Source organism: Arabidopsis lyrata (assembly GCF_000004255.2).
Source record: "Arabidopsis lyrata subsp. lyrata unplaced genomic scaffold ARALYscaffold_3, whole genome shotgun sequence".
Taxonomy (NCBI): Eukaryota; Viridiplantae; Streptophyta; class Magnoliopsida; order Brassicales; family Brassicaceae; genus Arabidopsis; species Arabidopsis lyrata.
Genome location: NW_003302553.1, coordinates 5,362,269 through 5,390,264, shown reverse-complemented (window position 1 = coordinate 5,390,264; position 27,996 = coordinate 5,362,269). Strand labels below are relative to the sequence as shown.

The 27,996-nt window shown below is 37.8% G+C and overlaps 4 protein-coding genes across 8 annotated transcripts in view; 2 read left to right on the top strand and 2 right to left on the bottom strand.

Moving 5' to 3' along the window:
• Positions 1-2: 2 nt before the first annotated feature.
• Positions 3-10,819, top strand: LOC9318883 (proteasome activator subunit 4). 2 transcript variants are annotated; one of them, XM_021033057.1, is made up of 35 exons: positions 3-327; positions 830-923; positions 1,040-1,152; positions 1,294-1,416; positions 2,043-2,144; positions 2,242-2,407; positions 2,681-2,797; positions 2,890-2,957; positions 3,058-3,159; positions 3,238-3,448; positions 3,561-3,797; positions 3,886-4,013; positions 4,144-4,261; positions 4,349-4,567; positions 4,651-4,809; positions 4,929-5,005; positions 5,104-5,312; positions 5,523-5,730; positions 5,833-5,912; positions 6,005-6,122; positions 6,199-6,369; positions 6,556-6,724; positions 6,797-6,840; positions 6,941-6,983; positions 7,061-7,206; positions 7,342-7,436; positions 7,533-8,428; positions 8,557-8,838; positions 8,935-9,030; positions 9,121-9,299; positions 9,401-9,482; positions 9,634-9,758; positions 9,919-10,011; positions 10,097-10,250; positions 10,561-10,819. In XM_021033057.1, the coding sequence occupies exons 1-35, from the start codon at positions 167-169 to the stop codon at positions 10,600-10,602; spliced, it is 5,427 nt and encodes a 1,808-aa protein (XP_020888716.1). In that variant the 5' UTR covers positions 3-166; the 3' UTR covers positions 10,603-10,819. The 2 variants fall into 2 exon arrangements, with proteins under 2 accessions (XP_020888716.1, XP_020888715.1); XM_021033056.1 differs by having other exon boundaries at positions 821-923.
• Positions 10,820-11,989: 1,170 nt separating this feature from the next.
• Positions 11,990-15,691, bottom strand: LOC9321027 (vacuolar cation/proton exchanger 2). Its single transcript, XM_002882770.2, has 13 exons — positions 15,344-15,691; positions 14,842-14,947; positions 14,490-14,735; positions 14,343-14,410; positions 14,224-14,252; positions 13,933-14,129; positions 13,624-13,836; positions 13,271-13,405; positions 13,046-13,162; positions 12,894-12,947; positions 12,689-12,805; positions 12,509-12,602; positions 11,990-12,325 (listed from the first exon to the last, which is right to left on the bottom strand). The coding sequence occupies exons 2-13, from the start codon at positions 14,884-14,886 to the stop codon at positions 12,315-12,317; spliced, it is 1,326 nt and encodes a 441-aa protein (XP_002882816.1). The 5' UTR covers positions 14,887-14,947; positions 15,344-15,691; the 3' UTR covers positions 11,990-12,314.
• A 3,441-nt stretch (positions 15,692-19,132) lies between these two features.
• On the top strand, positions 19,133-20,190 carry LOC9318882 (chaperone protein dnaJ 11, chloroplastic). Its single transcript, XM_021031765.1, has one exon. It carries the CDS (start codon positions 19,420-19,422, stop codon positions 19,891-19,893), a length of 474 nt encoding a protein of 157 aa, XP_020887424.1. The 5' UTR covers positions 19,133-19,419; the 3' UTR covers positions 19,894-20,190.
• Positions 20,191-20,738: 548 nt separating this feature from the next.
• The window catches only part of LOC9318881 (enhancer of mRNA-decapping protein 4), a 12,094-nt gene continuing 4,836 nt past the window's right edge, over positions 20,739-27,996 (bottom strand). For 2 of the 4 annotated variants that reach the window (XM_021031761.1, XM_021031763.1), the window contains 4 exons: positions 22,084-22,254; positions 21,826-21,990; positions 21,328-21,453; positions 20,739-21,243 (listed from right to left, as the gene is read on the bottom strand). In XM_021031761.1, the coding sequence (XP_020887420.1) occupies positions 20,944-21,243; positions 21,328-21,453; positions 21,826-21,990; positions 22,084-22,254 (762 nt within the window). In that variant the 3' untranslated portion in view covers positions 20,739-20,943. Of the gene's footprint in view, positions 21,244-21,327; positions 21,454-21,825; positions 21,991-22,083; positions 22,255-22,381; positions 22,502-22,583; positions 22,944-23,199; positions 24,772-24,918; positions 25,048-25,384; positions 25,604-25,691; positions 25,849-25,971; positions 26,022-26,126; positions 27,044-27,996 lie in introns of those variants that run through there. The other 2 variants (XM_021031762.1, XM_002882769.2) reach the window with 2 other exon arrangements.

Sequence of the window (27,996 nt, the reverse complement as noted above, 5' to 3'; positions counted from 1 at the left end):
TATGTTGATTGTCCTTTTCCTCGGATATGATTTTTCTTGCTTGGAAAGAAAACTAGAGAAAAAACTGAAAAAGCAAACGCAGCTTAAATTCAGCGTCTGAGAGAGAAGAAACTACAACAATCTGCAGAAATTTGAAGACGACGAAGGCGGACACTGAGAAGAAGCGATGCATCTGTACAATGAATGGCTACCGCCGCCTGTAGCGGAGGAGACGAAGAAGGAGAAAGAGTCCTTCGCTCGTGTCGTGAGATGCGTCAAAGAGTTGCACCGACCCGATGATCCAGAGTCTGTTTACGCCACTCTTAAATGGATCTCCGTTATCGAACTGTGAGTCCTCGATTTTGTGGTTTGATTGCATAAAACCCCGTTGATTTTTTTTTTTTGTTTTCTCGTTCGAATTGGTTGCTTCTTATTGGGATTTGAAGACGAGGATGATGGATTTAAGTGACGATTAGCTCAGTTTACAATCGAGTTAGTATATCGAAATATACTGCAGGGTTTTTGGGTGTTCGCGATACATGACTAGTATGGGGTTTAATAAACAGTGTATAATGTTGGAATTTGCGTGAATATTGTAGTTAGGTTAAGAATTATACTTAAATCATGCAATCTAGTAGTCTGAAAATCATTTTACAGACTGGTTCCACTGGTTTTCTGGTTACTCTAGTAGCCTCTATGTACCTGTGATTGATTGAGTAGTAATTTCCATCTTGTAGTTTTTCACTCTGTAAGTTGGGCATACTTGTTTCTTAGTATGCTGCATTTGGCTATTCCATGTAGCGGTCCAGGGGTCTGATGACGTTTGTTTTTCCTTTTGCAGCTTTGTTAGAGCGAAAAGTGAATTGTCCGTGGAAGATGTTAGTGAACTCGTGGAAATTGGCTTACAAATTTTTCATTCATCTGAGAATAAGTTGTATGCACAGGTTCGAAACTAATACCAGAATGAACTCCAGTTACTTGCTCTGTTTCCTCATATGCCCTTGCTATTCCATTTTTTTATGCTTACCTTTTGAGTGATTGGTTGGTTATGGTACCATAGGTTAGATGGGGTAATGTTTTAGTCAGACTGATCAACAAGTATCGTAAGAAGCTGTCTTTGAAAGTTCAGTGGAGGCCCTTGTATGATACCTTGATTCATGCACATTTCAGCAGGTGAGTCTTCTTTCAATATCTGGCAGCCACAAGTTATGGTTTTTTTTCTTAGATACTCATGGGGGAAATAAATTGTCTAGCTCTGTTGGATGTCTTTGTTTTATTTCATGTATAATGTTTTCGAACTTCTTTCTTCTATAGGAGCCCGGGTCCTGAAGGTTGGAGGTTGAGACAACGACACTTTGAGGCTCTTACTTCTCTCATTCGTTCCTGTAGGAGATTTTTTCCACAAGGGGCCGCATCGGAGATATGGTCTGAATTCATGTAAGTTGTTAACACCAGATCTTTACTCTCATCATGGTAGTGCTATTACTTCTGTAAATGCTTTAGTGTATCTAGTATTGTCAAGAGAATTGTGAAGTCGCTATCATGATCCTGCCTATTCTAGCTTGCATTCTTATATGTGAAAGCACACTGTTTATTTCTGCTATGGACAAAGAATTGGAAAAGGGAGGAAAGTACTATAGGAAGGAAGCATTGTGTTCATCATGCATGAATCTTTGATGACGTTGCAAAGTTTTTCACTATGGCCGTCGTATTTTTCACCAGTTCTCTCCTGTATGCCATGTCCCTATGATGGTACATCGCTCTGGGTAAATTAATGAGTAAATACCATATCAAACTTGTACTATTAGGATACATGTATAGATGTCTGCGCTTAATAAAGCTCGCAGTCCCGAGCAAGTCAAGAGTTGTGTCTTCACTAATAGGGGCAATGGGACTATATTCCAGCTTTTTAATAGAACCATTAAAGAAAATAATAGAATTGAGTTGGACCTTCTTTGTCTCTTTAAGACTGTATGTGTAGCTAGATTGGTGGCTGTAATTAGAGAGTCTATTAAATGCTATATCTCTGCTCATCTTTTGGATCTTCTTCTATCCACGTTCAGGTCTCTTTTGGAGAATCCTTGGCATAATTCCTCGTTTGAGGGCTCTGGTTTTGTGAGATTGTTCCTTCCTACGAACCCTGGAAATCAGGATTTCTTCTCCGAGTAAGAACATTTTTTTTGGAGATCAGTGATATCTCTGGTTTTCTCGTATTTTAACAAAAGAATTTGAACTTCGTTTTCTCTTCTTCTGACCTTGTAGAAAATGGATAAAAAACTGTCTAGAGCTCTGGGATTCAATACCGAATTGTCAATTTTGGAATAGTCAATGGATAGCTGTACTAGCTCGCGTGATAAAAAACTGCAGCTTTATCGACTGGGAGTCGTACTTTCCCATGCTTTTCAGTAGATTCTTGAATATGTTTGAGGTGAGTGAAGTTTTCCTAGTGTTGCTAATGCTTTAAGTCTTTGAAGTTCCAGCCTAAATGACAAAAGTTCTTGACTTCAGTTTTAGTTTGGAAAAAATATATGTCATGAAATGTCTGGAATAGCTGAATTGGGAGATGAAAAATTGGTCTTCAGATGACAGAACTTAATTGAGATTCAGTCTTCAGATGCTTATGTCTTGCCCTTTGCTGTCTCCCAGATTATTGTATTCTCTTTATCTCCATACACATGATTCTTATACGATTTAGTTTTAGGTTCCTGTTGCAAATGGGAGTGGATCATATCCTTTTTCAGTTGATGTTCCCAGAAACACAAGATTCTTGTTCTCTAACAGGACTACTACTCCATCAAAATCAATTGCACAATCTATTGTAAGTTGTTTTACATTTTCATTTTAATGCATTATTCTGCTGTACCTGATTAATAACTCTTTATGGGATGGATTTCCTGGGACCTGTTTCAGGTATACTTTCTAAAACCTGGAAGTACGGCACATGAGCAGTTCGAGAAGTTGGTCAACCTCTTAGAACAGTTTGTTTACTTAAACCTTTGATGCCCTTTTGTGTATTGATTTCGTAAACGGCAAAGTTACAACTGTTCTACTTACTGTTTCTGTATTGTTTAAATGTAGGTATTATCATCCTTCTAATGGTGGCCGTTGGACTTATTCCTTGGAACGGTTTTTGCTTCACCTGGTGATAGCTTTCCAAAAGCGTTTACAGCGTGAGCAGCAGTAAGAAAGAGAATACCACCACTTTTTTAATGCATTCAATCATATTGGCGGTCTCTTGATTAGATCCTATTCCTACAGAGATCCAGATAGTCTGCCAGCAGTCTGTTTAGGAAAGCCGGAAAGGATAGCTTTTGTTGGCGTGGTGTTGAAGTTGATTGATCGTGGCCAATATAGCAAGAATGAACATCTTTCCGAGACAGTTGCTGCAGCGACATCCATGTTATCTTATGTGGAGCCTTCTTTGGTCCTTCCTTTTGTGGCGTCTCGGTTCCATTTGGCTTTGGAAACGGTTTGTAGTTTGTGTTCCCTTCTTTATCTTACAGACTTTTGTATCTTTATTTTGCTTTATCTGTTTCCATCAAAATGAAAGTTCTCATGAATATTTGTTTATGTATAGTCAGACAACTGCCACCCACCAGCTGAAAACTGCTATGATGTCCGTAGCTTTTGCTGGCCGGTCAATCCTGCAGTCTTCCATGTCAACTGCTAAAGCACAAGATCTTGGTGGTGATGTGGACGATAGGATGTTTCTTGATCTTATTGGGATTTCTCTATCAAATGCATTGCTTGGTATGGATGCCAATGACCCCCCTAAAACCTTGGCAACTATGCAACTGATTGGCTCCATATTTTCCAATGTAAGCTCTTTTACCTTGAAAGTTTTCAAACATTCACTGTTGAAAAGACTTCTTTCTTTATCGGTGGGTTTGTCCTTGCATGTTGCAGATGGCTGTTTTGGACGATAGTTCTGATGACTTATCATTCATGACAATGGATTCCTTCTCTGAGTGGCTGGATGAATTTTTGTGTCGTTTGATTGCTTTGTTACAGCATTTGGAACCCAACAGTGTTATGTAAGTGATGTATTGCACTCAGGGTTTCTTACAGATCTGCTTCATGATTGTGGTCTCTTCCTTTTTGTATATAACATTTGATTTCCCTCTTGTCTATTATTAATAACATTAAGACTTTCTGATGCTGCAGAAATGAAGGCCTAAGTTCATCTGCAACATCAGGAACGTTTTTGGTTGAGGATGGTCCATATTACTATTGCATGCTTGAAATCCTACTTGGAAGGCTATCTGGATCTCTATATAACCAGGTTGGTTTTTCGCTGTAACTTTAGAAACTCCTTATACTTTTCGATGGAAGAGAAGTATGATTGCTTGTTTATTTTAATCTCTAACAGGCCTTGAGAAAGATATCAAAATTTGTTCAGACAAATATCCTTCCTGGTGCAATTGCTGAGGTTGGGTTGCTTTGTTGTGCCTGTGTTCATTCCAACCCCGAAGAAGCAGTTGCTCAAATTGTTGAACCAATGCTCCTTGCTGTTATATCTTCTCTGAAAGAAATCCCTGTCACTGGGTATGGAGGAAAAGGAAGTGCAGAGACCCGTGTTTCCAATAAGGTTCTTGTCAGTAGTTTTTGTTCGAAATTTTATGTGTTCTTTTTAATATGACTAATATTTTCTTTTGTATCACCCTTTCTCAGCAAGACAAACACACACTTTCTCCAGCGCTTGAGGCAGCTATAGATTATCAGCTGAAAGTATTGTCAGTTGCGATCACTTATGGAGGCATCTCACTTCTTCGGTACAAAGGTCATTTGATCGAAGCTATATCTTCCGCATTTAATTCCTCATCTTGGAAGGTATTATTCTTTGTTGAATTGAAATCTATGGACTCAGATTTTTCTTTTTTGTGTGCCATTTTTAGTGATGTGTACTTTTATCTGGCTTGTTTGATAATGTGATGGTCCCTTATGAAAAGGTTAATGGAGCTGGGGATCATCTTCTTCGATCTCTCCTTGGAAGTCTGATTCTTTACTATCCTATTGATCAATACAAGTGCGTAATAACTCAAGAATGTTAATTATTAATTTAATATCTTATTACTTTTTGTTTGTCTCTTTACTCAAATAACAAAAGAATTCTGTTCTTGACAGATGTTTGTCTCGTCACCCTGCTGCTTCTGCTTTGGAGGAATGGATCAGCACCAAAGCTTCTTCTAAGGATGAGCAGGTGGCGCATTCCAGGTGGCATGTTCCCACCAAAGAGGAAACTCAGTTTGCCAATGAGCTCTTAGATCTCCATCTTCAGTCAGCGTTAGATGATCTTTTGAGTATTTGCCAATCAAACATCCACTCTGATGCAGGTAATTTTCAGTCATTGCTTTGTGTGTTTCAATCTTCCTTCAAGGATATGTGCATCAGTGCATATTATTACTAGTTTGGTTTGTGTGTTTCATATTATAGCTAAAGGGTGACATTTCTGTTTTGCATTGGTGATATTACGTACAATATCGTACTTGTTTGCTACAAAAATTTTACACGTGCTTGCCTCATTGATGCTATTTGCGGTGCAGGAGATGAGAAAACACACCTTAAAGTGACTCTTTTGCGTATAGATTCTACATTGCAAGGTGTTTTGTCCTGCCTACCTGATTTCAGGCCATCACCTAGACATGATATGGTTGAAGATCTGCCGTTCTTTATAGCTGGAGCATCGGGTTCATGTGTTGGCAGTGCTGAAATACGAGAAAAAACTGCTAAAACAATTCATGCAGCCTGCAAGTAATGTTTGTTCAGTAGCTGCTCTGCTTACTTCTCTCCAAAAAGCATATGCGTACAACTGGAAATATTATTTTCTGATGGTTTGCTATGTGATGTTTGCAGATACTTGTTAGAGAAAAAGTCAGATGACAGCATCTTGTTGATATTAATAATCCGCATAATGGATGCCCTGGGAAACTATGGTATTGCAGAAAGCCTCTGGCATGCTCCCTTTCTGCAGTTGAGAGGCCACATGTTTTTCTCTTTGTAACACTTATCCTTTACATTTTTGCAGGCAGTTTGGAGTATGATGAATGGTCAAATCACAGGCAGGCTTGGAAACTGGAATCTGCTGCGATTGTAGAGCCTCCAGCAAACTTTATTACTGAGTTTAATTCTAAGGGCAAGAGAAGGTAAGTCTCTCTTTTGTCTTAATTGAAAACCTACATATCTTAATTTTAATTTCTTGCAAATTGTCTTGTCTCCCAGGCCTAGATGGGCACTCATTGATAAAGCGTACATGCACAACACTTGGAGATCATCACAATCGTCATATCATCTGTTTCGTACAGATGGGAACTTCTCTCCACCAGAAGCCTTGACACTTTTGGTTGATGACCTTTTGACCCTCTGTCTGCACAACTATGAAACTGTTCGAGTGTGAGTACTTTTGTGTCCATCTATGGTAAAAATGCACGTCAATGGTTATAGATAGTTCTTAAGTTTGGGAAAGGATTAAATATCATCTTCAGTGAGAATTTTGTCTGTAAAATTCTCTACTGGGCTTTACCCTTCTTTCAATACATTAATTGACCCGGCTTAGCTTCAAACTCTGGTGTTATTCAGGCTTTCTGGAAAATCTTTGCTGAAACTGTTAAAAAGATGGCCGACATTGCTTTCAAAGTGTGTTCTGTCCCTTACTGAGAACTTGCGAAAGCCGGATGTAGAAGAGAATGTAGTCCTTGGTTCTTGTGCCATTCTCTCTTCACAGAGTGTTCTCAAGCATTTGACAACGGTAATCATTTAGTGTTAATTGTTCTTTGCTTTATTTCGTTTGCAAAATCTTATGTTTGTTCTGCTACTCCAGGATCCAAAATCATTTTCCTCTTTTCTTATTGGGATTCTTTCAAGGTAACCTTTTTAAATTTCTAAAATAAATAAATATATCTCTTGGTAAGGACAAATATGATTGTAAAATTGGTATTAAGATTTATTTTTAAATCTTTTGTAGTTCTCATCATGAATCTATGAAATCCCAAAAAGCAATCATTGAGGTAAAGGTCAAGTCTTTGTAATTAGGATAAAGGCGTTTTTTTCTTCAGTTCATGGCTAAATTTTCTTATGCTTGCAGCTTTTTGTCAAATATAACATTCACTTTGCGGGGCTGTCGAGAAACATACTTCGCTCATTGGAAAGCCATGTTGAGGGGTCTACTTCTGGAGATCTTGTTTCTCAGATTGGCTCCATGAGTTTTGATTCTTCCAGCTTGCATTGGCGGTATATCTACCCTACCATTAACATATTTTTTCATTGGAAATTATTTTCCGAGACCTAGTTAAAATTTAGCTCCCCAACTCTTAGATTCATAAATTTTGAAGGTATGGTTACATTATGCTTTTTTGCTTATTCCAGGTACAACTTGATGGCTAACAGAGTGCTCCTTCTGTTAGTTATGTCCTCTAGGATTGACCCAAGCTTCTCTTTCAAAATCCTTGATGAAACTGCTGGTACAGATTTTAGTTGGTAGAATATATAGGAAGGCTTTTTATTCATGTTATTTGAGTTGCTCCTTCTTAACTAAGATTATGTTTGGTATTTTTCAGGCCACTTCTTGAAAAACTTGAAAAGTCAACTTCCTCAGACGAGAATACTGGCGATTTCAGCGTTAAACACCCTACTTAAAGAGTCACCTCATAAGATGCAAGGCAAGGATCAGCCTTCTGTGTCTTCACAAGAAATTGAAAATGCGAACTCATCCCTTGATTTAGCATTGAGCCAAATTTTTAGAGAGGAAGGATTCTTCAAGGAGACTTTTGAAAGTCTTTCTCATATTCATGTCACTGACACAGATAGTTCCTCTAGAGGTAATCACGGAAGTTCATCCTTCCAGAGCATGGCGGACAAGTCGATCACTCGTTTCTATTTTGAATTCTCGGCTTCATGGCCAAGAACTCCTAGTTGGATATCTTTGTTAGGCAGTGATATATTTTACCCAAGTTTTGCTCGCATCTTCAAGCGATTAGCACAAGAATGTGGAGTGCCTGTGTTACTGGCACTAAAAAGCCCCTTAGAGGAGTTTTGTAACGCCAAGGAGAGACCAAAACAGTGTGTTGCTGCTGAAGCATTAGCAGGTGTACTGCACTCTGATGTTAATGGTCTTCTTGGTGAGTGGGATAGCTGGATAATGGTTCAGTTGCAGAATGTTATTCTTGGCCAATCAGTAGAATCCATACCGGAATGGGCTGCTTGCATACGTTATGCTGTCACGGGGAAAGGGAAGCAAGGAACCAAAATTCCTGTCATGAGACAACAAATTTTGGACTGTATAGTGGCACCATTACCACCAACTGCGACCACCACTGTTGTTGCAAAGCGGTATGCTTTTCTTTCGGCTGCTCTAATAGAACTATCTCCACCAAAGATGCCTGTATCAGAAGTGAAGCTGCATATCGTGCTTCTTGATGAGTTGATCTGTAATATGTCCCATTCCTCGGCACAAGTAAGACTTCTCATACTCATTTATTTTACTCTACGTCTCTGTGCCTTTTGACTATCTTTAGACAGCTAAAATATGACTGTCAGAATAAAATTCTGAAAAGCCTTTTTGTTTTGTGTGACAATGAACAGATAAGGGAAGCTATCGGTGTAATTCTTTCAGTATTATGTTCTAACATTCGGCTGCGGATGTCATATCAACAAGAACATCCATCTGAAGAAGGGAGAACAGATGTTGATAGCCAACTTAAGGAGGAAAATTGGTTCAAGTTGATTGGTGCAAAAGCATCTGAAGCTGTAAAAAACATTCAACAAGCTAGCATATCAGATAGCTTGGACACTTCAGCAGATGTGGATATGGAAAATGCTCAATCAAATGGCGACTCTCTTGATGATGTTAAATGGATGGAGACGGTACTGGCCAACTCAATTTTTGGAGTATTTTTTTTTCTTCCCTATATTTGAGACATTTGATACTAATCTTCTTTATTTTTTTTATCCTATATATAGCTCTTCCATTTCATTATCTCATCTTTCAAATCTGGAAGGGCTTCGTATCTGCTAGACGTAATTGCGGGATTCCTCTATCCAGTGATATCCTTACAGGTATAATCATTATATATGTTTAACCTTCTTTCTTCTAAATTGCTTTTCCATGACTGGGAATCATGGGATATTTATTTCTATCTATTGAAGGAAACATCACATAAAGATCTATCAATATTGGCTAAGGCAGCCTTTGAGCTGCTGAAATGGCGAGTTTTCCCAGAATCTCATCTACCGAAAGTTATTGGAGTCATTCTTTCTTCTGCTGATGACTCTAACTGGCGGATAAGATCTTCAACCCTGACATATCTGCGAACTTTTATGTATAGGTAATATCTGCTGATTATATATATTATATGTAGCAAAGCAAAGTGACAAGTAAATACGCTGTTGATTGATAAAGCTTTATAATTTTAACCTTTCTTACTAGGCATACTTTCATCCTCTCTCATGAAGATAAACAGAAAATCTGGAAAACGGTGGAAAAGCTCCTTGTTGACAGCCAAGTAGAGGCAAGTTCTTAGTTTTTATTTCCTCCCCACATAGGATTATGTTGTCTTGTCCATTAGAGTTGTTTTTAATGATTCAACCTTGTGGTTAATTGTTTCTGGAAAGACCAAGTGCCGAGTTTCTTACCCTTAAATGATTTAATCTGGTTTTCAGGTACGAGAGCATGCAGCAGCAGTTCTAGCAGGCCTAATGAAAGGAGGAGATGAAGATTTTGCTGCCGATTTTCGTGATAGATCCTACACAGAGGCAAACTCCATCCAGAAGAGAAGAAATCGGAGGTTTCCCTGTCTTGCCTTTTAAGCATTTTTGTCTCAACTTTTGTCTTCCAATATGAAAACGCAATTAAAATTAAAAATAAAACAATAAGGTGTGATTTGCATATCTTGTCTTCGATTTTGTTTTGAACATGAACTTGAGAATCGTATCCGATTGTTTCAGGAAAGCAAGTTCAACTCAGTCCATTGCAGAGGTGCATGGAGCCGTTCTTGGTTTAGTAGCTTCAGTTTTGTCTGTTCCTTATGACATGCCCAGGTAACATCTTTGCGTCAAAGTGTGTGAAGCAAGCTTAAGCTTGAGACACCTTTAACTAATCTGAAGCTTTTGTGAATAATTTCAGCTGGCTGCCGGATCATGTGACCTTACTGGCTCGTTTCGCGGGTGAACCTACACCTATAAAATCGACTGTGACTAAAGCAGTGGCTGAGTTCCGGCGAACCCATGCGGATACATGGAACATCCAGAAAGATTCGTTCACTGAAGATCAGCTTGAGGTAATGAGTTTAAAGTTTGCTTTGCTTTTCTTGATTTATAGATGCATATATAGGGAACTTTTACATATAATTTTACATAAATAGGGAAATTTGGCAAAGGTGAGATTGAAAAAACGTACAAGTGAAAAACTAAGATTACATTATGTCACCAAAGTAAAGCATGTGCTTGTAAGATTAACGCAGAGAATAATATAAACTATTGTTGAGTAATCAGAAATGTGATAAATACTAAAATATTCTACTTGTCATTTTTGGTTTTACTATTCTTGGTGATGAAATAATGTGATATTTTTGGTTCCAACATATGCAGATCTTGACGGATACATCTTCCTCTTCTTCATACTTTGCTTGATTTATGTCGGGGAATTGAGTTTCGTGAAAGACAATAATGCTACTCTTTAAAGAACCACATCTTTGTAACTCCACCTTTTATTGATTTTTAATTTTGCCCAATATAGATGTAATAACTTGAAAGGTACTTTAAAACCATGGTTTTGGTTTCTATGATATCACAATGAAAATTAGAGAAAAGATGAGATGGTAGCATGATCGCTACTTCATTTTTGTTTTGTTTTGGTATCTGTAATTTTTTTTTAGGGGAAATAAAAGCATACAGCATAGTAAACAACACAGCCCCAAACTTAATGGGCTTATTCCATAAAAAAATCAGCCCAAGATGTCAATGCTGCTTCTTTAAACGAATAATTGCGGAAATTAAAACGATCCAACAAAAAAAAAAAAAAAAAAAAACAGAAAAATGACGTCATTAACACCGTCAAAACGGAACTTCACGAGTGTAGAATTGATGAAAACCACGCGCAACAAAGGCGCGTTTAGCGCGTGAGTACAAAAACCGTGGACTATATATAACCCTCCGATTTGGGGATTTTTGGATAAATGAAAAAATAAGAGGACCTGCAGCGCGTGGGTCGAGATTTTCAATAGTTTTCGTTTCTTTGTTTCCTTTAGCCTGTCGACGTTTAGTTTCCGTATCGTTCCCCAATTCGAAAAAAATAAACTACGGTCATGAAATATCTTCCACACACTGAACCAGCCACGCAATTCCACCAGACCAAGACAATTCGAAATGATTTGTAAACAGATGGTATATATTTATTTAAACATATGGGGTCAATTTTTAACTGCAGTTAGAAATTTTGTTACCAAAAAAAATTCTGTTACCCGTTTTAACCGCTGTTAATTTGTGTGTAAGATTCCACTAACCTCTAATAATACGAATATTTTTAAAGTCAAAATTAAATTATTTTTATTTCAAGTTCAAAACTACAAGTATTAAAGAGCCAAAATAATAATAGATGACGGTTGTTTTTTTGTTTTTCCTCCTAATTTGTAATAGTAATTTTAGATGTGAGAGAATTATCTTAAATTTTATTGCCAAAAAAAAGAAAAATAATCTAAATTTATTTCTAAATCGACAAAACTAATATAATGAAATCTCAATCTCTAAATCCTAAACCCGAGATGGCGAGATCTGACAGATTAAAATTAAATCTTATGTACTATAAGGTTTAATTTTAATCCTAGAACTAAAATAATATATTTCCTTTTTCCTCTTTTTGACATCAAATTGTATATTGTCCTTAACTTAGAAAATGCTGCCAATTTTTCTTTTAATTTTTTCATTTTTTGAAGAAAAATCCGATAATCTCTTTATACACTTATCCGAAGATCATTTCCAGTGACTATTATTCTTCAAAGTAAAAATTGAGAAATAGAAATCATAGCAATGCGATTATTTAGCGTAGCACAAGAACAAATCTTAAATCTTTCATAATATCATTGTACGTATATCAAAACTTGTAACCTTGTAAGAATGTTGAATTTTATGGGGGAGGGAAAGCCAAAAAGGAATAAATAACCTTCACTTGTTCGAACAAGACTTTTTGTCAGACGAACAAGTAAAGCAATAATACGTTTAGCAGATTCGAGTTTGTGGAAACCACTTCAGAATCAGATTTTTACATCTTCACATCCCCAACAATTCGTGTTCCTTAGATCATTCATTAAGACCCTTTATGCTTCACACCAGACTCTTCCTCGGGTTTATATACCATCTAACAAAAACAACAGAACAGAGAAATATGAAAATATCACCAGAAATGTTCTTGTTTGATATGCAAGAAAGAGGGAAAATTCTCTAGCAGTTCCATTTCATGGCCGTATCATGGAACAATCACAAGCCATAACCGGAGAATTTGCAAAGATACTCAGTTTGTGGGGTACTCAAATGAACTAACCTTGATGAGGATCTTCGTGTACAAAGAAACTGGCAGCTACTATCAAATAACAAAGAATGAGCATCAATCCTTTAAAGTAATTTGATGACCCTTCCTGTGTACATAACAGAGATCAGTTAGAAATTTTGGAAATATTTTTTTCGCTATCGACACTGATTTAGCCTTAAGGATTTTAGCCACCTGGAGAAAAAAAGCTACTACTATAACGGTGATGAACAGCATCGCCGTCTCAAAAAGCTGGAAGTTAAGGTCCATCTGTTGACCCATCATCCATCCAATCACCACGCAGAATGGGACCTAATCAATATCAAACAGGAATTATTGAACAAATCTTGTTTTCCAGATATGATATATTGCTGTTCTTGCAATGTACTGTGGTGCATACCGCAAACATGGAAATCTGGATCGATGACCCAATAGCCACTCCCAAAGACAGATCCTGTTGAGGTGAGAATATTTTAAGTTGTGTCTCAAGGACAAGGCTAGATCGGAATGAAGAACCTAAAGTTGTTACAGCTCAAGAAATACTCCGCTTACCAGCTTGTCTTTCATGGCAAACATGATAGCCCCTGCATGTTCAGCTGCGTTCCCAACTATAGGAAGCAAGATGGTACTGATAAAAGCTATTGGTATGTTCCATGAGACTGAGGCACCCTGAAAAAATATTCACATTACGATATTCTGGTGATTGCCATTCGAACTACTGCAATATAAAATAACTCTAGCAGTAGACAGATCATATGGCAACAAATCGTTGATTACCTCTATGGCATCAACAAGATAGCCAGAAAGAAGAGAGACCCAAGCAGTCAATATTGAAAGCCAAATGATAGCTTCCCACTTGGAGATCTCAGGATCTTCATCTTCGGCAGAAGTTTCTTCGTTCTGATTTGATTCCTATAGTTTACAGCATTTACCAAACAAGAAAGTAAGTACAGGTCGAAAAGAACTACAAAAACCAATTGGTTTTATGTCTGTTGGTTTATATATGAAAAAATGAAAAGCTGTAAAACAGGAAACATCAGCTCTTGTCATATGGTTATACAGATTAAAAAACTGAAAAAGAAGAACCAATGTTTGAATAAGGAGGCAACCATTAATGGCATACAACAAACCTCATCAAGAGGGCTATAAGAATTAGATTGGCTCTTTAACTGGAAGAAGAGGTAAGCAGCATAAGCTATAAGCATTATGCAACTGCTGAACCTTGACAGGGCTAGCTCTGATGATCCAGCATGAACCTCACTATGGGTGTAGTGAAGAACAGCCGGGAAGAGTATCCCCATGACAGCCATCAAAAGCAATCCTGAATTCACAGTTGCAATTCCCTGGATTGCAAAAGAATAGGGCTCAGAAACACGGTAAAGAATAGCAAGAAACAAAACGAAAAAGGAGAATATCTTGAAGCGGATAAGGATTCCTACTTTGTCAAAGACTTGGTCTTTTTGGTAAAAGACTAGCCCACCGCAAAAGAAGGCGCAGCCAAGTACAAGCAACATGTTAGACAGAATCGAGCCTAGTAACGTCAGCTGAACAACACGTATCATTCCATTTTTCAAAGCGAAAATTGATATGATCAGCTCTGTCACATTCCCGAATGTAGCATTTAAGAGGCCTCCAACTGTGAAATATGTATAACACGTCAAAAATTATCACAAAACTACATAAGAAAAAAAGAAAAGGAATAGCCCTGTTTCAGAAGAACAAAGTCATACCAGTTGGACCCGTGTAACAAGCCAGTTGCCTGTTTCAAAGAAGCAAATACTTACACATAAGTCTCCCAAACAGAGTAAAGATATGGTAAGTTTGTGTTACAAGTGCTAGTGGGGCTTACTCTGTGGCATATCCTAGACGTTCAGCCAATGGTGTAATGCCTACTAAGGTCAGCAAAAACACCCACCCCTGAACCACAGCAAAAAACATTTCTTGAGATTCAACTCTAATATATGACATGAAACTACTAGAATTAGTAACAATTTACCTTACTATCTATCATGTAGTGGACCAATATGGCTAGAGGACCGAAAGGTAATAGTAGATTGAGTTTATTACAAAAAATCACGATCTTTATGCTATTAAGTACGCTATTCTTTGGTGCTTTAGGCGTGTGTTGGGGAAAACTTGTAGAAAGTGATCCTTGCTCCATTAAAGAAGCTTCTTTAGTTTGTGCGGCATCTTCTTCTTGTCTAAATAGGCTTTTGTTCTCAAGTTCATTAGCCGACACCATCTGTTACAGTCCCACAACAAACCGATGAACTCAGATAAGAGATACGATCTGTAAAAAAAAGCTCTGGCTATCCAGAAATCAAAGAGTGTACCGTGAACCAACTTACTTCAACTTGTGCTTCAATAAGAACTGGCACTTTACAACAACTCATACCCTTGTGCTACCAACACATGGACCAAGGATAAAACTACAGCGCCCGCTTCTTCTGCAACCTGGATACAGGAAAACTTCTTGTATGAGATCTATCTAAGTTATAACCAGAGTCACACAGCATGAAAACACTTTGCGGAGTCTTGTGGATGGTCTCTACACCACAAAACTAATCTAAAAAGCTTAGCATTACAATGGAAACAGACACTTCATATTAGTTGAACAACTTCATATTACAGGAGCAACAGGTACAAAGAGTCGCGAATCCAAATAAAAAGCATCTGAATAACGCCTAAATTAAATCGCTTCCACAGAGCAGCACAAAGGAAACGGCTAAAGCCAATCTAGAGAACTTAACGCAGAAGAGCTATGAATCGGAAAGAGATGGAACGATATCAAAACAAAATCGAGACTTTGAGGTTAAAGAAGAAAGGGCAAAAGAAAGACGGCAACTTTACCTTGCGTGCCGTCAACGAAGGGTCAGAGAAGAAGAATAGAACAAGTAGCAGAAACCAAATCAAGCATAACTCGAATAAGAAACAACAACGACTTTGTTTGAGGTTTCTCTACTTGTTCTTCTTGTGATCTGCTGGAGACAACGCAGAGAATGATGATGAATCCGTTGGCTTGATAGTTTATGGAGGAGATTTGTGAGTGATCTGGAATAGAATCGCTAGATCTCAGATGTCAGTAGGGCGCGAGAGGGAGAGGAAGTTTCGTTCTTGGTTGAATTGTTGTTTCATCAGTTGAAGAAGAAGAAGAAATTATTAAATTTTTTTTTTCTTTTTTTTTCTTTCTTAGAATGTGGAAGAAGACATGGAGAAACCCAAATAACGGCGCCGTTTCATACCCATTTACGACAGTTCCCATTGCCCTCAAGAAATCTAGCCTCTTTGTCCTAATATCAGTAAATTTCGGTAAATTATTAACCCACTTTTATCATTTAATTTGGTACTTTAGGTTTCAAATAATTTGAATAAATCCCCAACAAGCAACAACAATTCAATAGTTTGATGTTTTTTATCGTATAAAATATATAAAAAAGACAAATAATTGCTTGTATCCACTATCTATATTACGACCAATTTGTGATGCTCCATGAGTTGATGATAATTCTTCCTCTTAATCGAGACTGGTGATCGAGTTTCAACCACTAGCTTTTTTTGCTATATACCTTAAGTATTTTTTTAAAAATTATTAGGTTTACTGCCGTCAAAAAAAAAAAATTTACAATATTAGGATTATTCTGAGTTTTGGTTTGAAATTTATGGATCGAACCAAATAATGGTGTTAATACTTAATAACTTGATTTAGTGACTTTACACGAAATTTTCTGTAGATTGAGTTTATTATTGCAATTATCACAAAAGATATAACTATTCGCTTAAAAATTTATATAAGAGTGGAAAGCGCTATGGGCCTATGGGTAGTTTAGTGGGCCGTAAGGTGACTGTGCTCATGGTATGGACCCAATATATCTAGGCACACTAGCAATTAGCCCAATTCCCCTCTAATTATAGATTTATACAGATTCGTATAATTTAAATAATTCGATGATAAAAAATCACTTGATAAGAAGAAAGAAGTTGATAAATACTTTTCAACTTAAGAACATGGCCAGGTTAGCTTCATACCGACTTGTCGTTCTATCATACGCATTGTCATTAGTTTGTTTATCTTCGTTGTTGTTTGATTCTTTATCGAAAATAATCATTTTAGTTGTTAATAAGCAAACCATGAATTGGCTCAAATCAATGACTTCGCGAGAATATAGTGATTAGCTTGCGAAATAATGAGAGTTGCTATAAAGCCAAACAAATTAAATATCCACATATATGACCAAAAAATACAATATAATAAACTATTTTATTAGACAAAACATTAAAAAAAAAAAAACAACAAAGATTTTTGTTTGACGCTGGTTGCTTGTGGACCTATGGTTATTTTTTTTTTTTGGTGGAGCTTTTTATGATGATAATGAAATTTACAATTGTCTCCTTTTAAATTACTGAGTGGATGCTTTTGAAATTAGATTGCAAGAAAACTTAAATATTAGTAGATGGTTTGTGAACGACCTATAATTGGTTGATTTGCATATTAAAAAAAAAGGAAGCAATGAAGAGTTAGTATTTGTGGAACTTGGAGTACACACAAAACATGAATCCCCCACAAAGTTCCCCCAACCAAAGTAGTAGTCCCCACCTTAACAACACAATTAATTAAATCACAATATAATAAACGTTAATTATTGCTAGACACACTCATTATAAAATACTAACTAACAAAGGTAAATTTCATTCATCCTAATACTACTAATAAAATATTGATTACATGCTTATATAATTCTCCTATATAGTTATCAGTTATTACTATTAGGGATAATATTATCCCACATTGGAAAAGACAAGGGATCTTGACTAGTATATAAGATATATGGGCCTCTCCACTCATTGTCAATTGGTTTTGAGTTGGAAGCCCATATTCTAATATGGTATCAGAGCCTGATCCGTACATGTCCAAATCCAATCCACCATCGGCCCGGCCCAATAGTTGACCCGCCGATCCATGCCCGAGCATACCGAGATCAATGACTAGAGCCATCATCTCGAAGAGGCGTATTAAAGATAATATTATCCCACATTGGAAAAGACAAGGAATCTTGATTAGAATATAAGATATATGGGCCTCTCCACTCATTGTCAATTGGTTTTGAGTTGGAAGCTCATATTCTAATAATTACTACTATCAAACCACACAGTCTAGAAGTTAAATTTGCAAGACACTCATTTTAAAGTACCTAACAAAGTTAAATTTCATTCATCCATTACTAATAAAAATATTTAATCCAAGCTTTACCTATATTAGTTACTATCAGACGACAATTGTAGAAGCTTAACGCGAGCATTCATGAAAATATAACTAAACAAAGTTAATTTTCATTCCTCCAATTAATTACCAAAAAATATTATTCGCCACAATTCACAAGCCATAAGTACTTTCTTTCTTTTAAGTTATATTGTTTTTAGTTACCGTCAAAATTTATTCTATGCAACAATAAAAGTACAAAACTATACTTCTATTTTGGTAAGTACTTATTTCTTTGAGTAAAGTTATTGTTTTTACCGTCAAATTTATTCGATTTTTGCGTTGATATTGTTTCTTTTAAACATTATGTATTTGGGGGTCTAATCCTATCAAAATTTGTGAATGATACTGATGATAACAAAACGTTGGACTAATCCACCTTTAAAACAAAACAAAATGGAGTGTGTCACGCACAAAATCGATTAGTAGACTTGTAGGGTTCGTTGTCTTCTAGAAGTCCTATCCATCACCGTGGCCTACCCGCCACGTCCTCCACAGACATTTTTTTAATTGGTCTCTTTTTCTACACATTTATTAAATACGTAATAAATGATTCAGCAGATAAAGACAAGAAAATGCTTCTAGAATGGCGTTGATATTTATTAGTCGACGAGTTTACTTTTCTCTGTCCGATTTTTATCATTGTTTTCTGCTCTCTCACAATTCTCAGCCGTTGTTCTGGTGGCCACGATTCCTTCTAGAAGCACTTTTTCTTTTTTTAGAATCGAATATATTCTTTGCAAGCAAGTAACACTATTAGTATAAATTAGTGGAGATGACATCATTATTAAATATCTAAAGTACCACCATATAAACACTACTGACAGAGTTTTAAATTAATGGTTTGAGTTGACTATTCAAAAACTGCATCCTTTAAATTAGTAATTAGTTTTCAAATGCATATAAACAATGTTGTATATCGACAAACTAATTATTTTGTTATACTAGTGATGTAAGAAAAAAAAAACTTTTAAATTACAGCTGTATGACATGTCATCAATTAAATCTTATAGCGAGCTGAGCCGAGAAAGGGATTCTAGAAGGCGAATCTTTGAATTGGATGACACGTCATCCTTCCATAGAATTTTCACAAAACAGGTGACTGCCACCACACTACTCTCCCACGGGTTTTACCTTTCTTTTTTCCTTCATTTTCGCTCCTTTTATTTTTACTTTATTTGCATTTTAACCCCAATATTTTATTTTATTTTTCTTTAAACCCTTCAATAGTCGTCTATGAATTTCAAAATGTCGGTAGGATGTATTGAATTACTTTCTTTGGATCAGATTTACGATTACACAGGACTTTTTCTTAGCTTCCTAGATATATCTTTTTATAAAAGACATGAATTTTATTAAAGTAATTTAAAACAGAATTTTATTTTAAAATAGTAGGAGAAGAACTATAGCTATTCTTCTTTCTTTTTGTTTCCATTAAATAATAAGCTAAAATGAACATACAAGATTTATTGGAATAAAATAAAATAAAATATAATTGGTTACCAAATTACAAAAAGTTTTTGGAGCTCTTTATATAAGCCTTTCTCAATCCCTCTCTTTCCTTTGTGATTCATATCCTACTTCTCATACGAACTTCTCTCTCTCTGCTTCTCTAAATCTTAACACTTTCTTCCGAATTTGCCCCTCAAGTTTTATTTTAATTGCTTAAATGGCCGGAACCCTAGTTTACTCCGCCGGGAGATTCTCACCGGGAAATTGTCTTCTCCCCCAACCGAAAACGGCCAGATTCTACAGCGGAACCGCGAGATTTCCCACAGGAGTTTCGTCGTTTAAGGCTTCAGCTCAGACGCTAAACGCCGAGCCAGCTGTAACGGAATCCGTTCGTCGGAGAGTTTCTAGCCTCTACGAATTACTGAAAGTGAATGAAACGGCGTCGTTGACGGAGATCAAGACGGCCTACCGGAGCTTAGCTAAAGTATATCATCCAGATGCGTCGGAATCGGACGGTCGAGATTTCATGGAGATTCACAAAGCTTACGCGACACTGGCGGATCCGACTACAAGAGCGATCTACGACTCGACGCTTAGAGCACCTCGGAGACGGGTACACGCTGGAGCGATGGGTCGGTCGGGTCGGGTTTACACGACGACCCGGAGATGGGAGACGGATCAGTGTTGGTAAATCTAGAAAGTCTTTTTAGCGCTTCCGATGATTTTGCAGCAGCGAAAGGGCACTTTTTGACTTCTTCTTTCCCCTTTCATTACTTTTTTTTTTTTCCTGTCATATCTTTGGAAAATTAAGGGGAAATTAAAAGTTTAATCCGCTCTTTTTTTGTTTTGTTTTTTTAACTTAAGAAGTTAACAATGTATAAAGAAAGTCATGAGTGGAGAGATGTATATATTATCTTCATTTTCGCCTTCATAAATTGTCTTTGGATCTTTTACTATACTTTTCAAACGAAGTAATTAGACCAAGTAAGAGATCATTTTATTTGATCTTCAAATATTTAAAACTATTGGCAATTTGAAACATGTTTCCCACAGTTTCTGAGATTTTGGGACTGTTTGTTTTACTAAAGTGATGTTTTTCCTCTTCAATCTTTCTTTATAGACAACATTTTTATTCACCATAACCAAAAGAGAATACTTTGCTATAACTAATAATAGAAAAACAATAATGATAAAACACTGTTGATTAGATATTTTATCAAATAAGAAGAAATGTATAGTGACAACCAACCTGTGAAGAATCTAAAACAAACACATTTTAAATATAACAGCTTTAATCCAAACATTGATTTGGCTTATACATAAGTTCCTCTTGTGAAGAAGTGGGAACAGTAGACGCATGGGCGGAATAATGATATAAATCTTTTTATGTGTAAGAAACCAGAAAAAAAACAGCAGTTGAATTGGTATTTGTGTGTCCATGACCTCCGTATCCTGAGTTCAAGTCCCTGTCTTAGCGTAATAGGTTTAATTTTTTCCCTTTTTTTTTAAATAACCTGGGTAAAAACAATTCCTGGGTCCGCCACTGAGTAGACGTATATAAAAACAACCACATTTTACATTTAAAAGAAAGATGGAAAACAAAATTCAAACCAAAAATGAAAGAAAAATAAAAATCTAACAAATGTAGAGAGATACAAAGAAGAGTAGAGAGATTGTTGTTTTCCTATATTTTATATAACCAACGAACAAGAAAGAAGAGATAGAAAGATAGAGAAAGATATCATTTGCAGCCCATAAGCATGGAGTTTATGACATGCATTATCAGTCTGATGGCTGAGACATCGCTGCCTGGTGCGTTGCGGTGATGGTGCAGAATCTGATAGACCTGTTCGAAGATTGGGCGAGCGTGGACCGCAATCATCTGGTCTGATGGGTTTATGGCTGCAACCACATCAGTCATCCAAGCCAGCTTACGGGATGTGTCCTTGCTGATGTCGCAGGCTAGCTGCTGCAGCAGTGAAAGAAGCACGCCTTGGCTCAGCGGTAGCGGATTCATTGCCAGTAATCCACGAAGATCCACCTGAATTGGCACAATCAATGTCATGGGATCTTCTGTATTATGTATGAGATCTTATGATGCGCGAAATCCAAACAAAATCCTCACCTGTGAGCAAAGCCATGATACTATAGAGACATCGCTTCTCTGTAGGGCCGAAGTGAAAGATTCTTCGTACTTGCGTTCAGATATCAACCTTGATAGTTCTGTTGTTGGGTCCATAGGTGCTTCAACCTGAAAGGACATATGTTGTGATACTCAAAATTTTAGAAAATGACATCAAATTAGGATTCGGATAAGAGCAGAAACTCTTTATACGCTCTCTGACTCAATCAATAGATAAACAGAGAATAAACTGAAGCCAAGAACCAAAGATAGAACCCTAGGGGTGAGCACCCTAAACTCTTCTAAGCTAGATCCTAGACCAATCCAGAATGCTCAATTCTTCTGCCTAAACTTCCTTTTAAGCTGTTAAGTCTCTTCCCTAGCTAACCGACTCAACTATGATTGCTGAGCAGCTACAATCCACCAAGAGTAACAACGACGCTCATGCACTAAACTAATACAAGATTCATGGTTAGTGATTAGTTCCAGAGATTCGCAAACCTTGTCAAGAAGAGCACCCAAAGGTCCGCCACTTAGTTGAGTAACCAAGGGATTAGACCCACCGGAATTTGCTCCAGCAGCTGCGAGAGCTAAGAGATTCCTTTGGCTTTCGGCTAATTCACGACTTAAGGCTTGAGCAACTGACGACGCAGAAGTAATTGTTTCCTGTAAAACGAGCAGCGGCTTTAGAAAGAAGAAAGAAATGACTGGATTTTCCAACCATAACAGAGCTGTAAGAAGAATGATTTTCCATCGTACCCTTAAAGTATGAGCAAGCTGGGAATGTCCAGAGTCAAACCGTTGCTGGGCTGCATTTGTATGCTCAGCAATACCTTTCTGGAAGGCTGAGTCTATTTGGTCAAACATGGCCTTGCATGCCCTCTCAAAGGAAGGTATGACTGAGGACTCCACACTTGACCTAAGACCTTCCTGAAGTTTATAAATGGCAGGAAATATATATAAGAGATCAACTCCCTTTCCGTCAAACTATGATGCAGTTGGAGACTTATAGACACCTCTACAAAGTACCACAAAGCTAGGTGAAACTCGAATTTACCTGGAGGGCTTGCTTGCCAGAGGTTTGAAATTGGGCTTGAATTTGCCTAGCTATGGTTGCTTCAAGCTTTAGATTAACAGATTTGTCAAGCTGATTGACTGCTTTGTCACCAATTCCTCTCTGTCAAAAGAGAACGCAGTTTTCTTTTTACAACAATGAACCTTCTCAAGAATTAGCTCTAAATTTCTCGTAAAAATCTAACCTGAAAGGACTCTGTGATTGCGGAAGATACAGTTTTTTCAATAACTGGTATTACTGAACGTGCAAGGGCTGGACCAATTGCAGCAACTTCCTTCTTTATCGCTTTCTCAAACATGGCATTTAACTCCTTGCTCATGAAGTTTGTCGTTGTATTCACAATTTGCTGTGCATGGTCACGCAATGCCTTCTCATTCTTAACAGTCTCCTCTTGGAAGCGGGCCCATAGAGCATCCGCATTTGACTTGCTGGATTTCTCAATCATTCTCCCTAACGCAACTTCTAGTCTTTTACTTTCTTTTACGATAGGGCCAGTGGTAGCATTTGATAGTTGTCTCTGCATCTCCTTCTGTGAAGCCATTATCTGGAAAGGAAATAATGTTTCAGGTCAATAAATAAAACAACAAGAAAATTACCAAGGTACGTCGTAAGATGAAAAGCAATAACTTATCATCGATAAATGCCAGTTGTGTATATAAAACGAATGTAAGAAGGAACTCTTATGTGCAAAATCAAGGTAACAACAAGTTTAATAGTGTATCAGTGAAATGATGCAACAGTATAATAACAAATTTTGTTAAGAAATAGGGTTCTAATTAGTTTCAAGACCAATATGTCACCTGATTCATCGTTTCTTGCATTGCTAACAACTGAGGAAGTGAATCTGTCATGGGATGACTTAAGCTCTGACTTTGCTCAATGAAGGAGTCAGCCAGATTAGCAACATTTGAGGATGTAGATGACAAACCGGGACCCTGTGAATTTTTGGCCTTCTGCTTCTTCCCTTTGCTAGTTATACCTGGCAACTGTGGAAGCCCACTAGATGAACCCGACTCAGGAAGCTTTGCAGACACACCTCTCGAGTCAAGACCAATTTCATCTCCAGCCTTTAAAGGTTGTCCATAAGCCTTAGGATCCCCTGGAATGAAAGCTCCCTCAGTACTTGGATAACAGTCTCTTGCCATATCGGTGCTGAGATTTGAAGCCTGTGAGCAGAAGACTTTTTCTCTATTTTCTGAAGTGCGATTCTCAGTTTCACCATGATCATTGATTTCACCATTCTGTGTCGACCTTGCTTCATTTATTTCTTTCACCTCAACTTCGGAGTCTCTTACATCATTATTCACGTCCTGAATATTTGCATCCCTTTCTCTCCTGTCTTCAGTAGTAATGGAGGCTTCAGCGGACGAAACACCCATCAATATCTCTGAAGGAGTTACAAGATGAGTGGGGTGTTTGAAAAAAGCTGATGGGCTTCGCATCCCAGACACATCATCATCAGGCGTAACATTTGAGTCCTTGCTTCTTGAGCTTTCTTCAACGGATGACACGTCCAAATTTCTTTCTCCAACAGCATCCATTTGCCTATCAACAGAATAATCAGCAGAAGGTGTTTTGCCACCGAGCTCATGATGAGGTATTACTGGCTCAATAGCATCTACAGGAGTGTGATAGCCAGAAAGTTTACTTGATAGTCTGGGACTTAGAGGAAGTTGGGGTGAAGTAGCATACGTAGAACCTGCACCACTGGTCTGAGATGGCAGGCCAGAAGTTTTAGGTTCACCATTGGGTGGAACAATTGCTTGTGATGTGGCTTCTGCTGATGGAAAACTCAACTTATTAGCACTTTCCGATCTATTCACTATAATAGAAGGTTTTGGCACTGAATCAACTGAAGGTAAGTCAGTAGGCTTAAGTCCAGATGGTTCTGATGTGCCTTCAACAAGATTTGCCTCTCGCGATACACTAGAATCTGACTTCTCCAAACCCATATTTTCTATAGGTGGTGGCAAGCATAAGCATAAGTCTAATGTATACTGCTGGATTGCTAGAGTCTGAACACAATAAACCTTAACAATGGGTTCTTCTGGAGGATCATTTGTCCCAATGAAACTCAATATGGGCATAGTGACTGTAAACTCTGATAGGTAATCCATCCGCGCACCAACTGGAGAAGAACCATAGTCCAAATGCACAGCATATAGAGCGTTCCTTTTTGCGTTTGCAAGTAAAAGCAAGCCTGCTTCAGATAATGCTATGACTTGGTTAAAAAATGCCTCTTCAGCTCGTGGCTCAGTTGAACTTTTCAAGTCAAGAGTCTGGGTACACCTCCATGCTTCAGCATCAGCTGGTAGAAGCCACCCTTCTTCCCCAGCAGAGACCCAGATTTTCATTTCTCGATTTAGAGGACCCTATGAGAAGAACATTGCCAACACTGTCAGAGTTAGCAACTTAGCAGAGAGGAAAGCTACAATTATAAAATGTAAACTCAACACAGCAGAGCCAAATAACATTAGATATAGCTGAGAAAAGTCAGTAGTATTGATTCAAGAACACACCCCCGTGATAAGTATGATGTGATCAGGTCTCTCAGGAGATGTCACAAACGTGGCTGAACTGACTGGATGTCCATCATGAGGCCTCAAAACTACAAGTGGTTGTGCCTTACGATCTTGCCATATCTTAATCTGTACGGTGGTTATAAGAAAAGAAGGAGTAAGACTCACGCTTACAAAAATACTAGCTGTTGCAAAATAGTTCCTGGTTGAAAAGAGATGATAGTATGATACCCAGTGCAAGTCTGGAATGGAACTTAGCAAACCTTCAAAAATTTAAAATGAGCTAGAATAGTAATTGAATGTCAAATGCACTTACAGAACCAAACTAACAAGGCTGGCTAGTTCTAATTACGAAAATGTCACGATTACACCCAGTTTGCAACGTAATCAGTTTAAACTTGAGTTCTTTGGAATGATTCATTTCAGTGAGGTTTAAAGAAAAGGAATGATAAGAACAAACACAAACCGTGCCATCAACTGAAGAAGAAACCAGGCGTGTGGTCATCCATTGGCACATTGACAAATCAGTAACTTCTCCATCATGCTTACCAACAATCTGAACACCATCAATGAGTTTATCAAGGGGACACTGGAGAGGGGCCTCAGCAGAGAATACTTCACCTCTGCCAACTTTTGTAGTATCAATTCGCAACACATGTTTACCAATTGAAACTACCAAAATTTCCTGAAAAAGTAGATTTTACGCAATCAGAAGCTTGTTCTAAGAAGAATCTTATGCAACTTCCCGTAGCAAAAGAAATATGTTCAACTACCTGTTTGTGGCAGTGCCAACAAACGCGTGGATGTTTGGTGTCTTCCTCTCCTAGTATCTGAAGAGCAAGTACTATCTTCCCAGTTATTTGGGGCTGATCCTCTCCCTCAGACCCTTCAGAAATTTTCCACACGAAAACTTTTCCATCTAGACTAACACTGTTTAAAAGAAACAGAAAAATCGAGGTATAAACCACAACGTCAAAGGAGAATTCAATGAGCCCCTCTTCCATATATGTACAAATAGCATAGCCTAATTAGACGACAGTTCCAGAACATTACCTGGCCAACATATCAACATCCTCGGCAAAGAAAGCCATGTCCGTCACTCTCTGTATATAAACACGTAGTTAGAAGTTAGAACTAGATGAGTACTTACTATGCTGATGGGCACTTGAATAAGTAATTCACAAATTGCAGAGAAAAAGTAAACGAACCTGTGAATGGCCACGGAACAGAGACCTCAATGCTGTGTTGATATTGAGAACCCTAATGTTTCCTCCTTTCAATCCATAGCAAATGTAGACCTTATTCACGGCGATTTGCCTACCGACTACGAGCTGAGGATCCGAGCCGTATTTGGTAATCGGAGTCACCTCCAGCTGCGGCTGAATCTCACCTTGTAATCTCACATCCACATCGTACACCGCGTGTTCACCAATCAATCGCCTTCCCTTGGGCAGTTTACAGCTCGGAACACGAATAGGACCTGAACCGCCGGGAAAAGAGCGAGCGATCTCGTTGTGATTCACTACTGGAAGCTGATGCGACGGCTCTTGGTTAGCCACCGGGACTCCGTTGTTATTATTGAGGAGAGCGAGGATGTGCGTACCGGGATTGTGATTGGAACGGGGGGATTGTAGGTTGAGAGGTGGCGTGGGATAAGATAGCGTTCTCTGTGGATGCAAGTTAGTCGCGGCGGAAGAGGAAGACACATCCTGTTGCTGTTGAGTCACCGGCGATGGTTGAGCGGAGATACCAGGCGGCGCGTAGTGCTGCTGATCGTACTGATTGTGAAGAAAAGGACCTGTAGGCGGAGGATAAGATGCCGGCGGCGGCGGATAAGGATTCGATGGAGGTTTGAAGAGAATACCGAGATCAAACGGAGGAGGATTATGAGGGTTAGTATTACCAGGAGAAGACGCCATAGATGTTTTGCAGATTTAAGATCGCCGAAGCTAGGGTTTGTGAAATCGATCAAAAAAGAGAGGTGTATTTTGAATACTGAGCTTCCTTGAAAAGATTCCACAAAAAGAAGACTCGGCGGATCTGAAAGTCACATAAAAAAAAAAAAAGAGAGAGAGAGCAACAATAGAGAGACGATGATGACTGGAAAGTGAGAACAGGTAGAGAACTTTTGGAGACTTAGGATCACGAAAAGTTATGGGGTGATGATCGTGTATATATTAAAATATGAGACCGTTCTGTAAAAATTAAGATTTTAAAATCCTAATTAAATTCATGTGTTATTGGTTCTATGATTTATAAATACTAGTTAAAATCTTATGTTATTCGTTTCTTCTTAATGGGAACCCCTCCAACAAAAGAGAAGAAGAGGATAAGGATTCTGATTCATGGTCAGCTCACATATAAGTATATGCAATCCATGGGTAAACACATGTTATTTCAAAATCCATATATCTTGATTTCATAATTAATAGAAATTTTCAAATTCTATATGGATTTACAAATTAACAAACTAATAACACCCCCTTTAACTTTTTTTCCTTCTTCTTTAATGAAAAATTAATTGGGGCATGATCCAGATCACGAAAAGTTATGGGGTGATGATCGTGTATATATTAAAATATGAGACCGTTCTGTAAAAATTAAGATTTTACTTGTTTGGGCCTCCTTCATTTCAATTATTGGGCTTTATCTCAGAGATTCACCCTGATTTTCCAACTTCTTGCTCTTCTTCTTAATGGGAACCCCTCCAACAAAAGAGAAGAAGAGGATAAGGATTCTGATTCATGGTCAGCTCACATATAAGTATATGCAACCGAACCCAACAACAAATACTTATTCTGCTTACTGCCAACCAGATTCTCATAATGTCTTTCAAACTCATCTCTCTACTAGAAAATCTATATAACCTGCCCATACATGATCTTCATGTTTTCTCAGGATTTTCCAGATCCAATACGAAGCCTAGCAAACTCATTCTTTGGTCTATTGAGGTCTACTCGGAGAAGAAAAGAGAATATTATAGACGTAGAAACAACCAGATGTTACATTTAAAGGAAATTGAACAAAAGAGAAACCAAAAAATCTAACTAGAGTATATGCGCCCGTCTCGTCAACCGG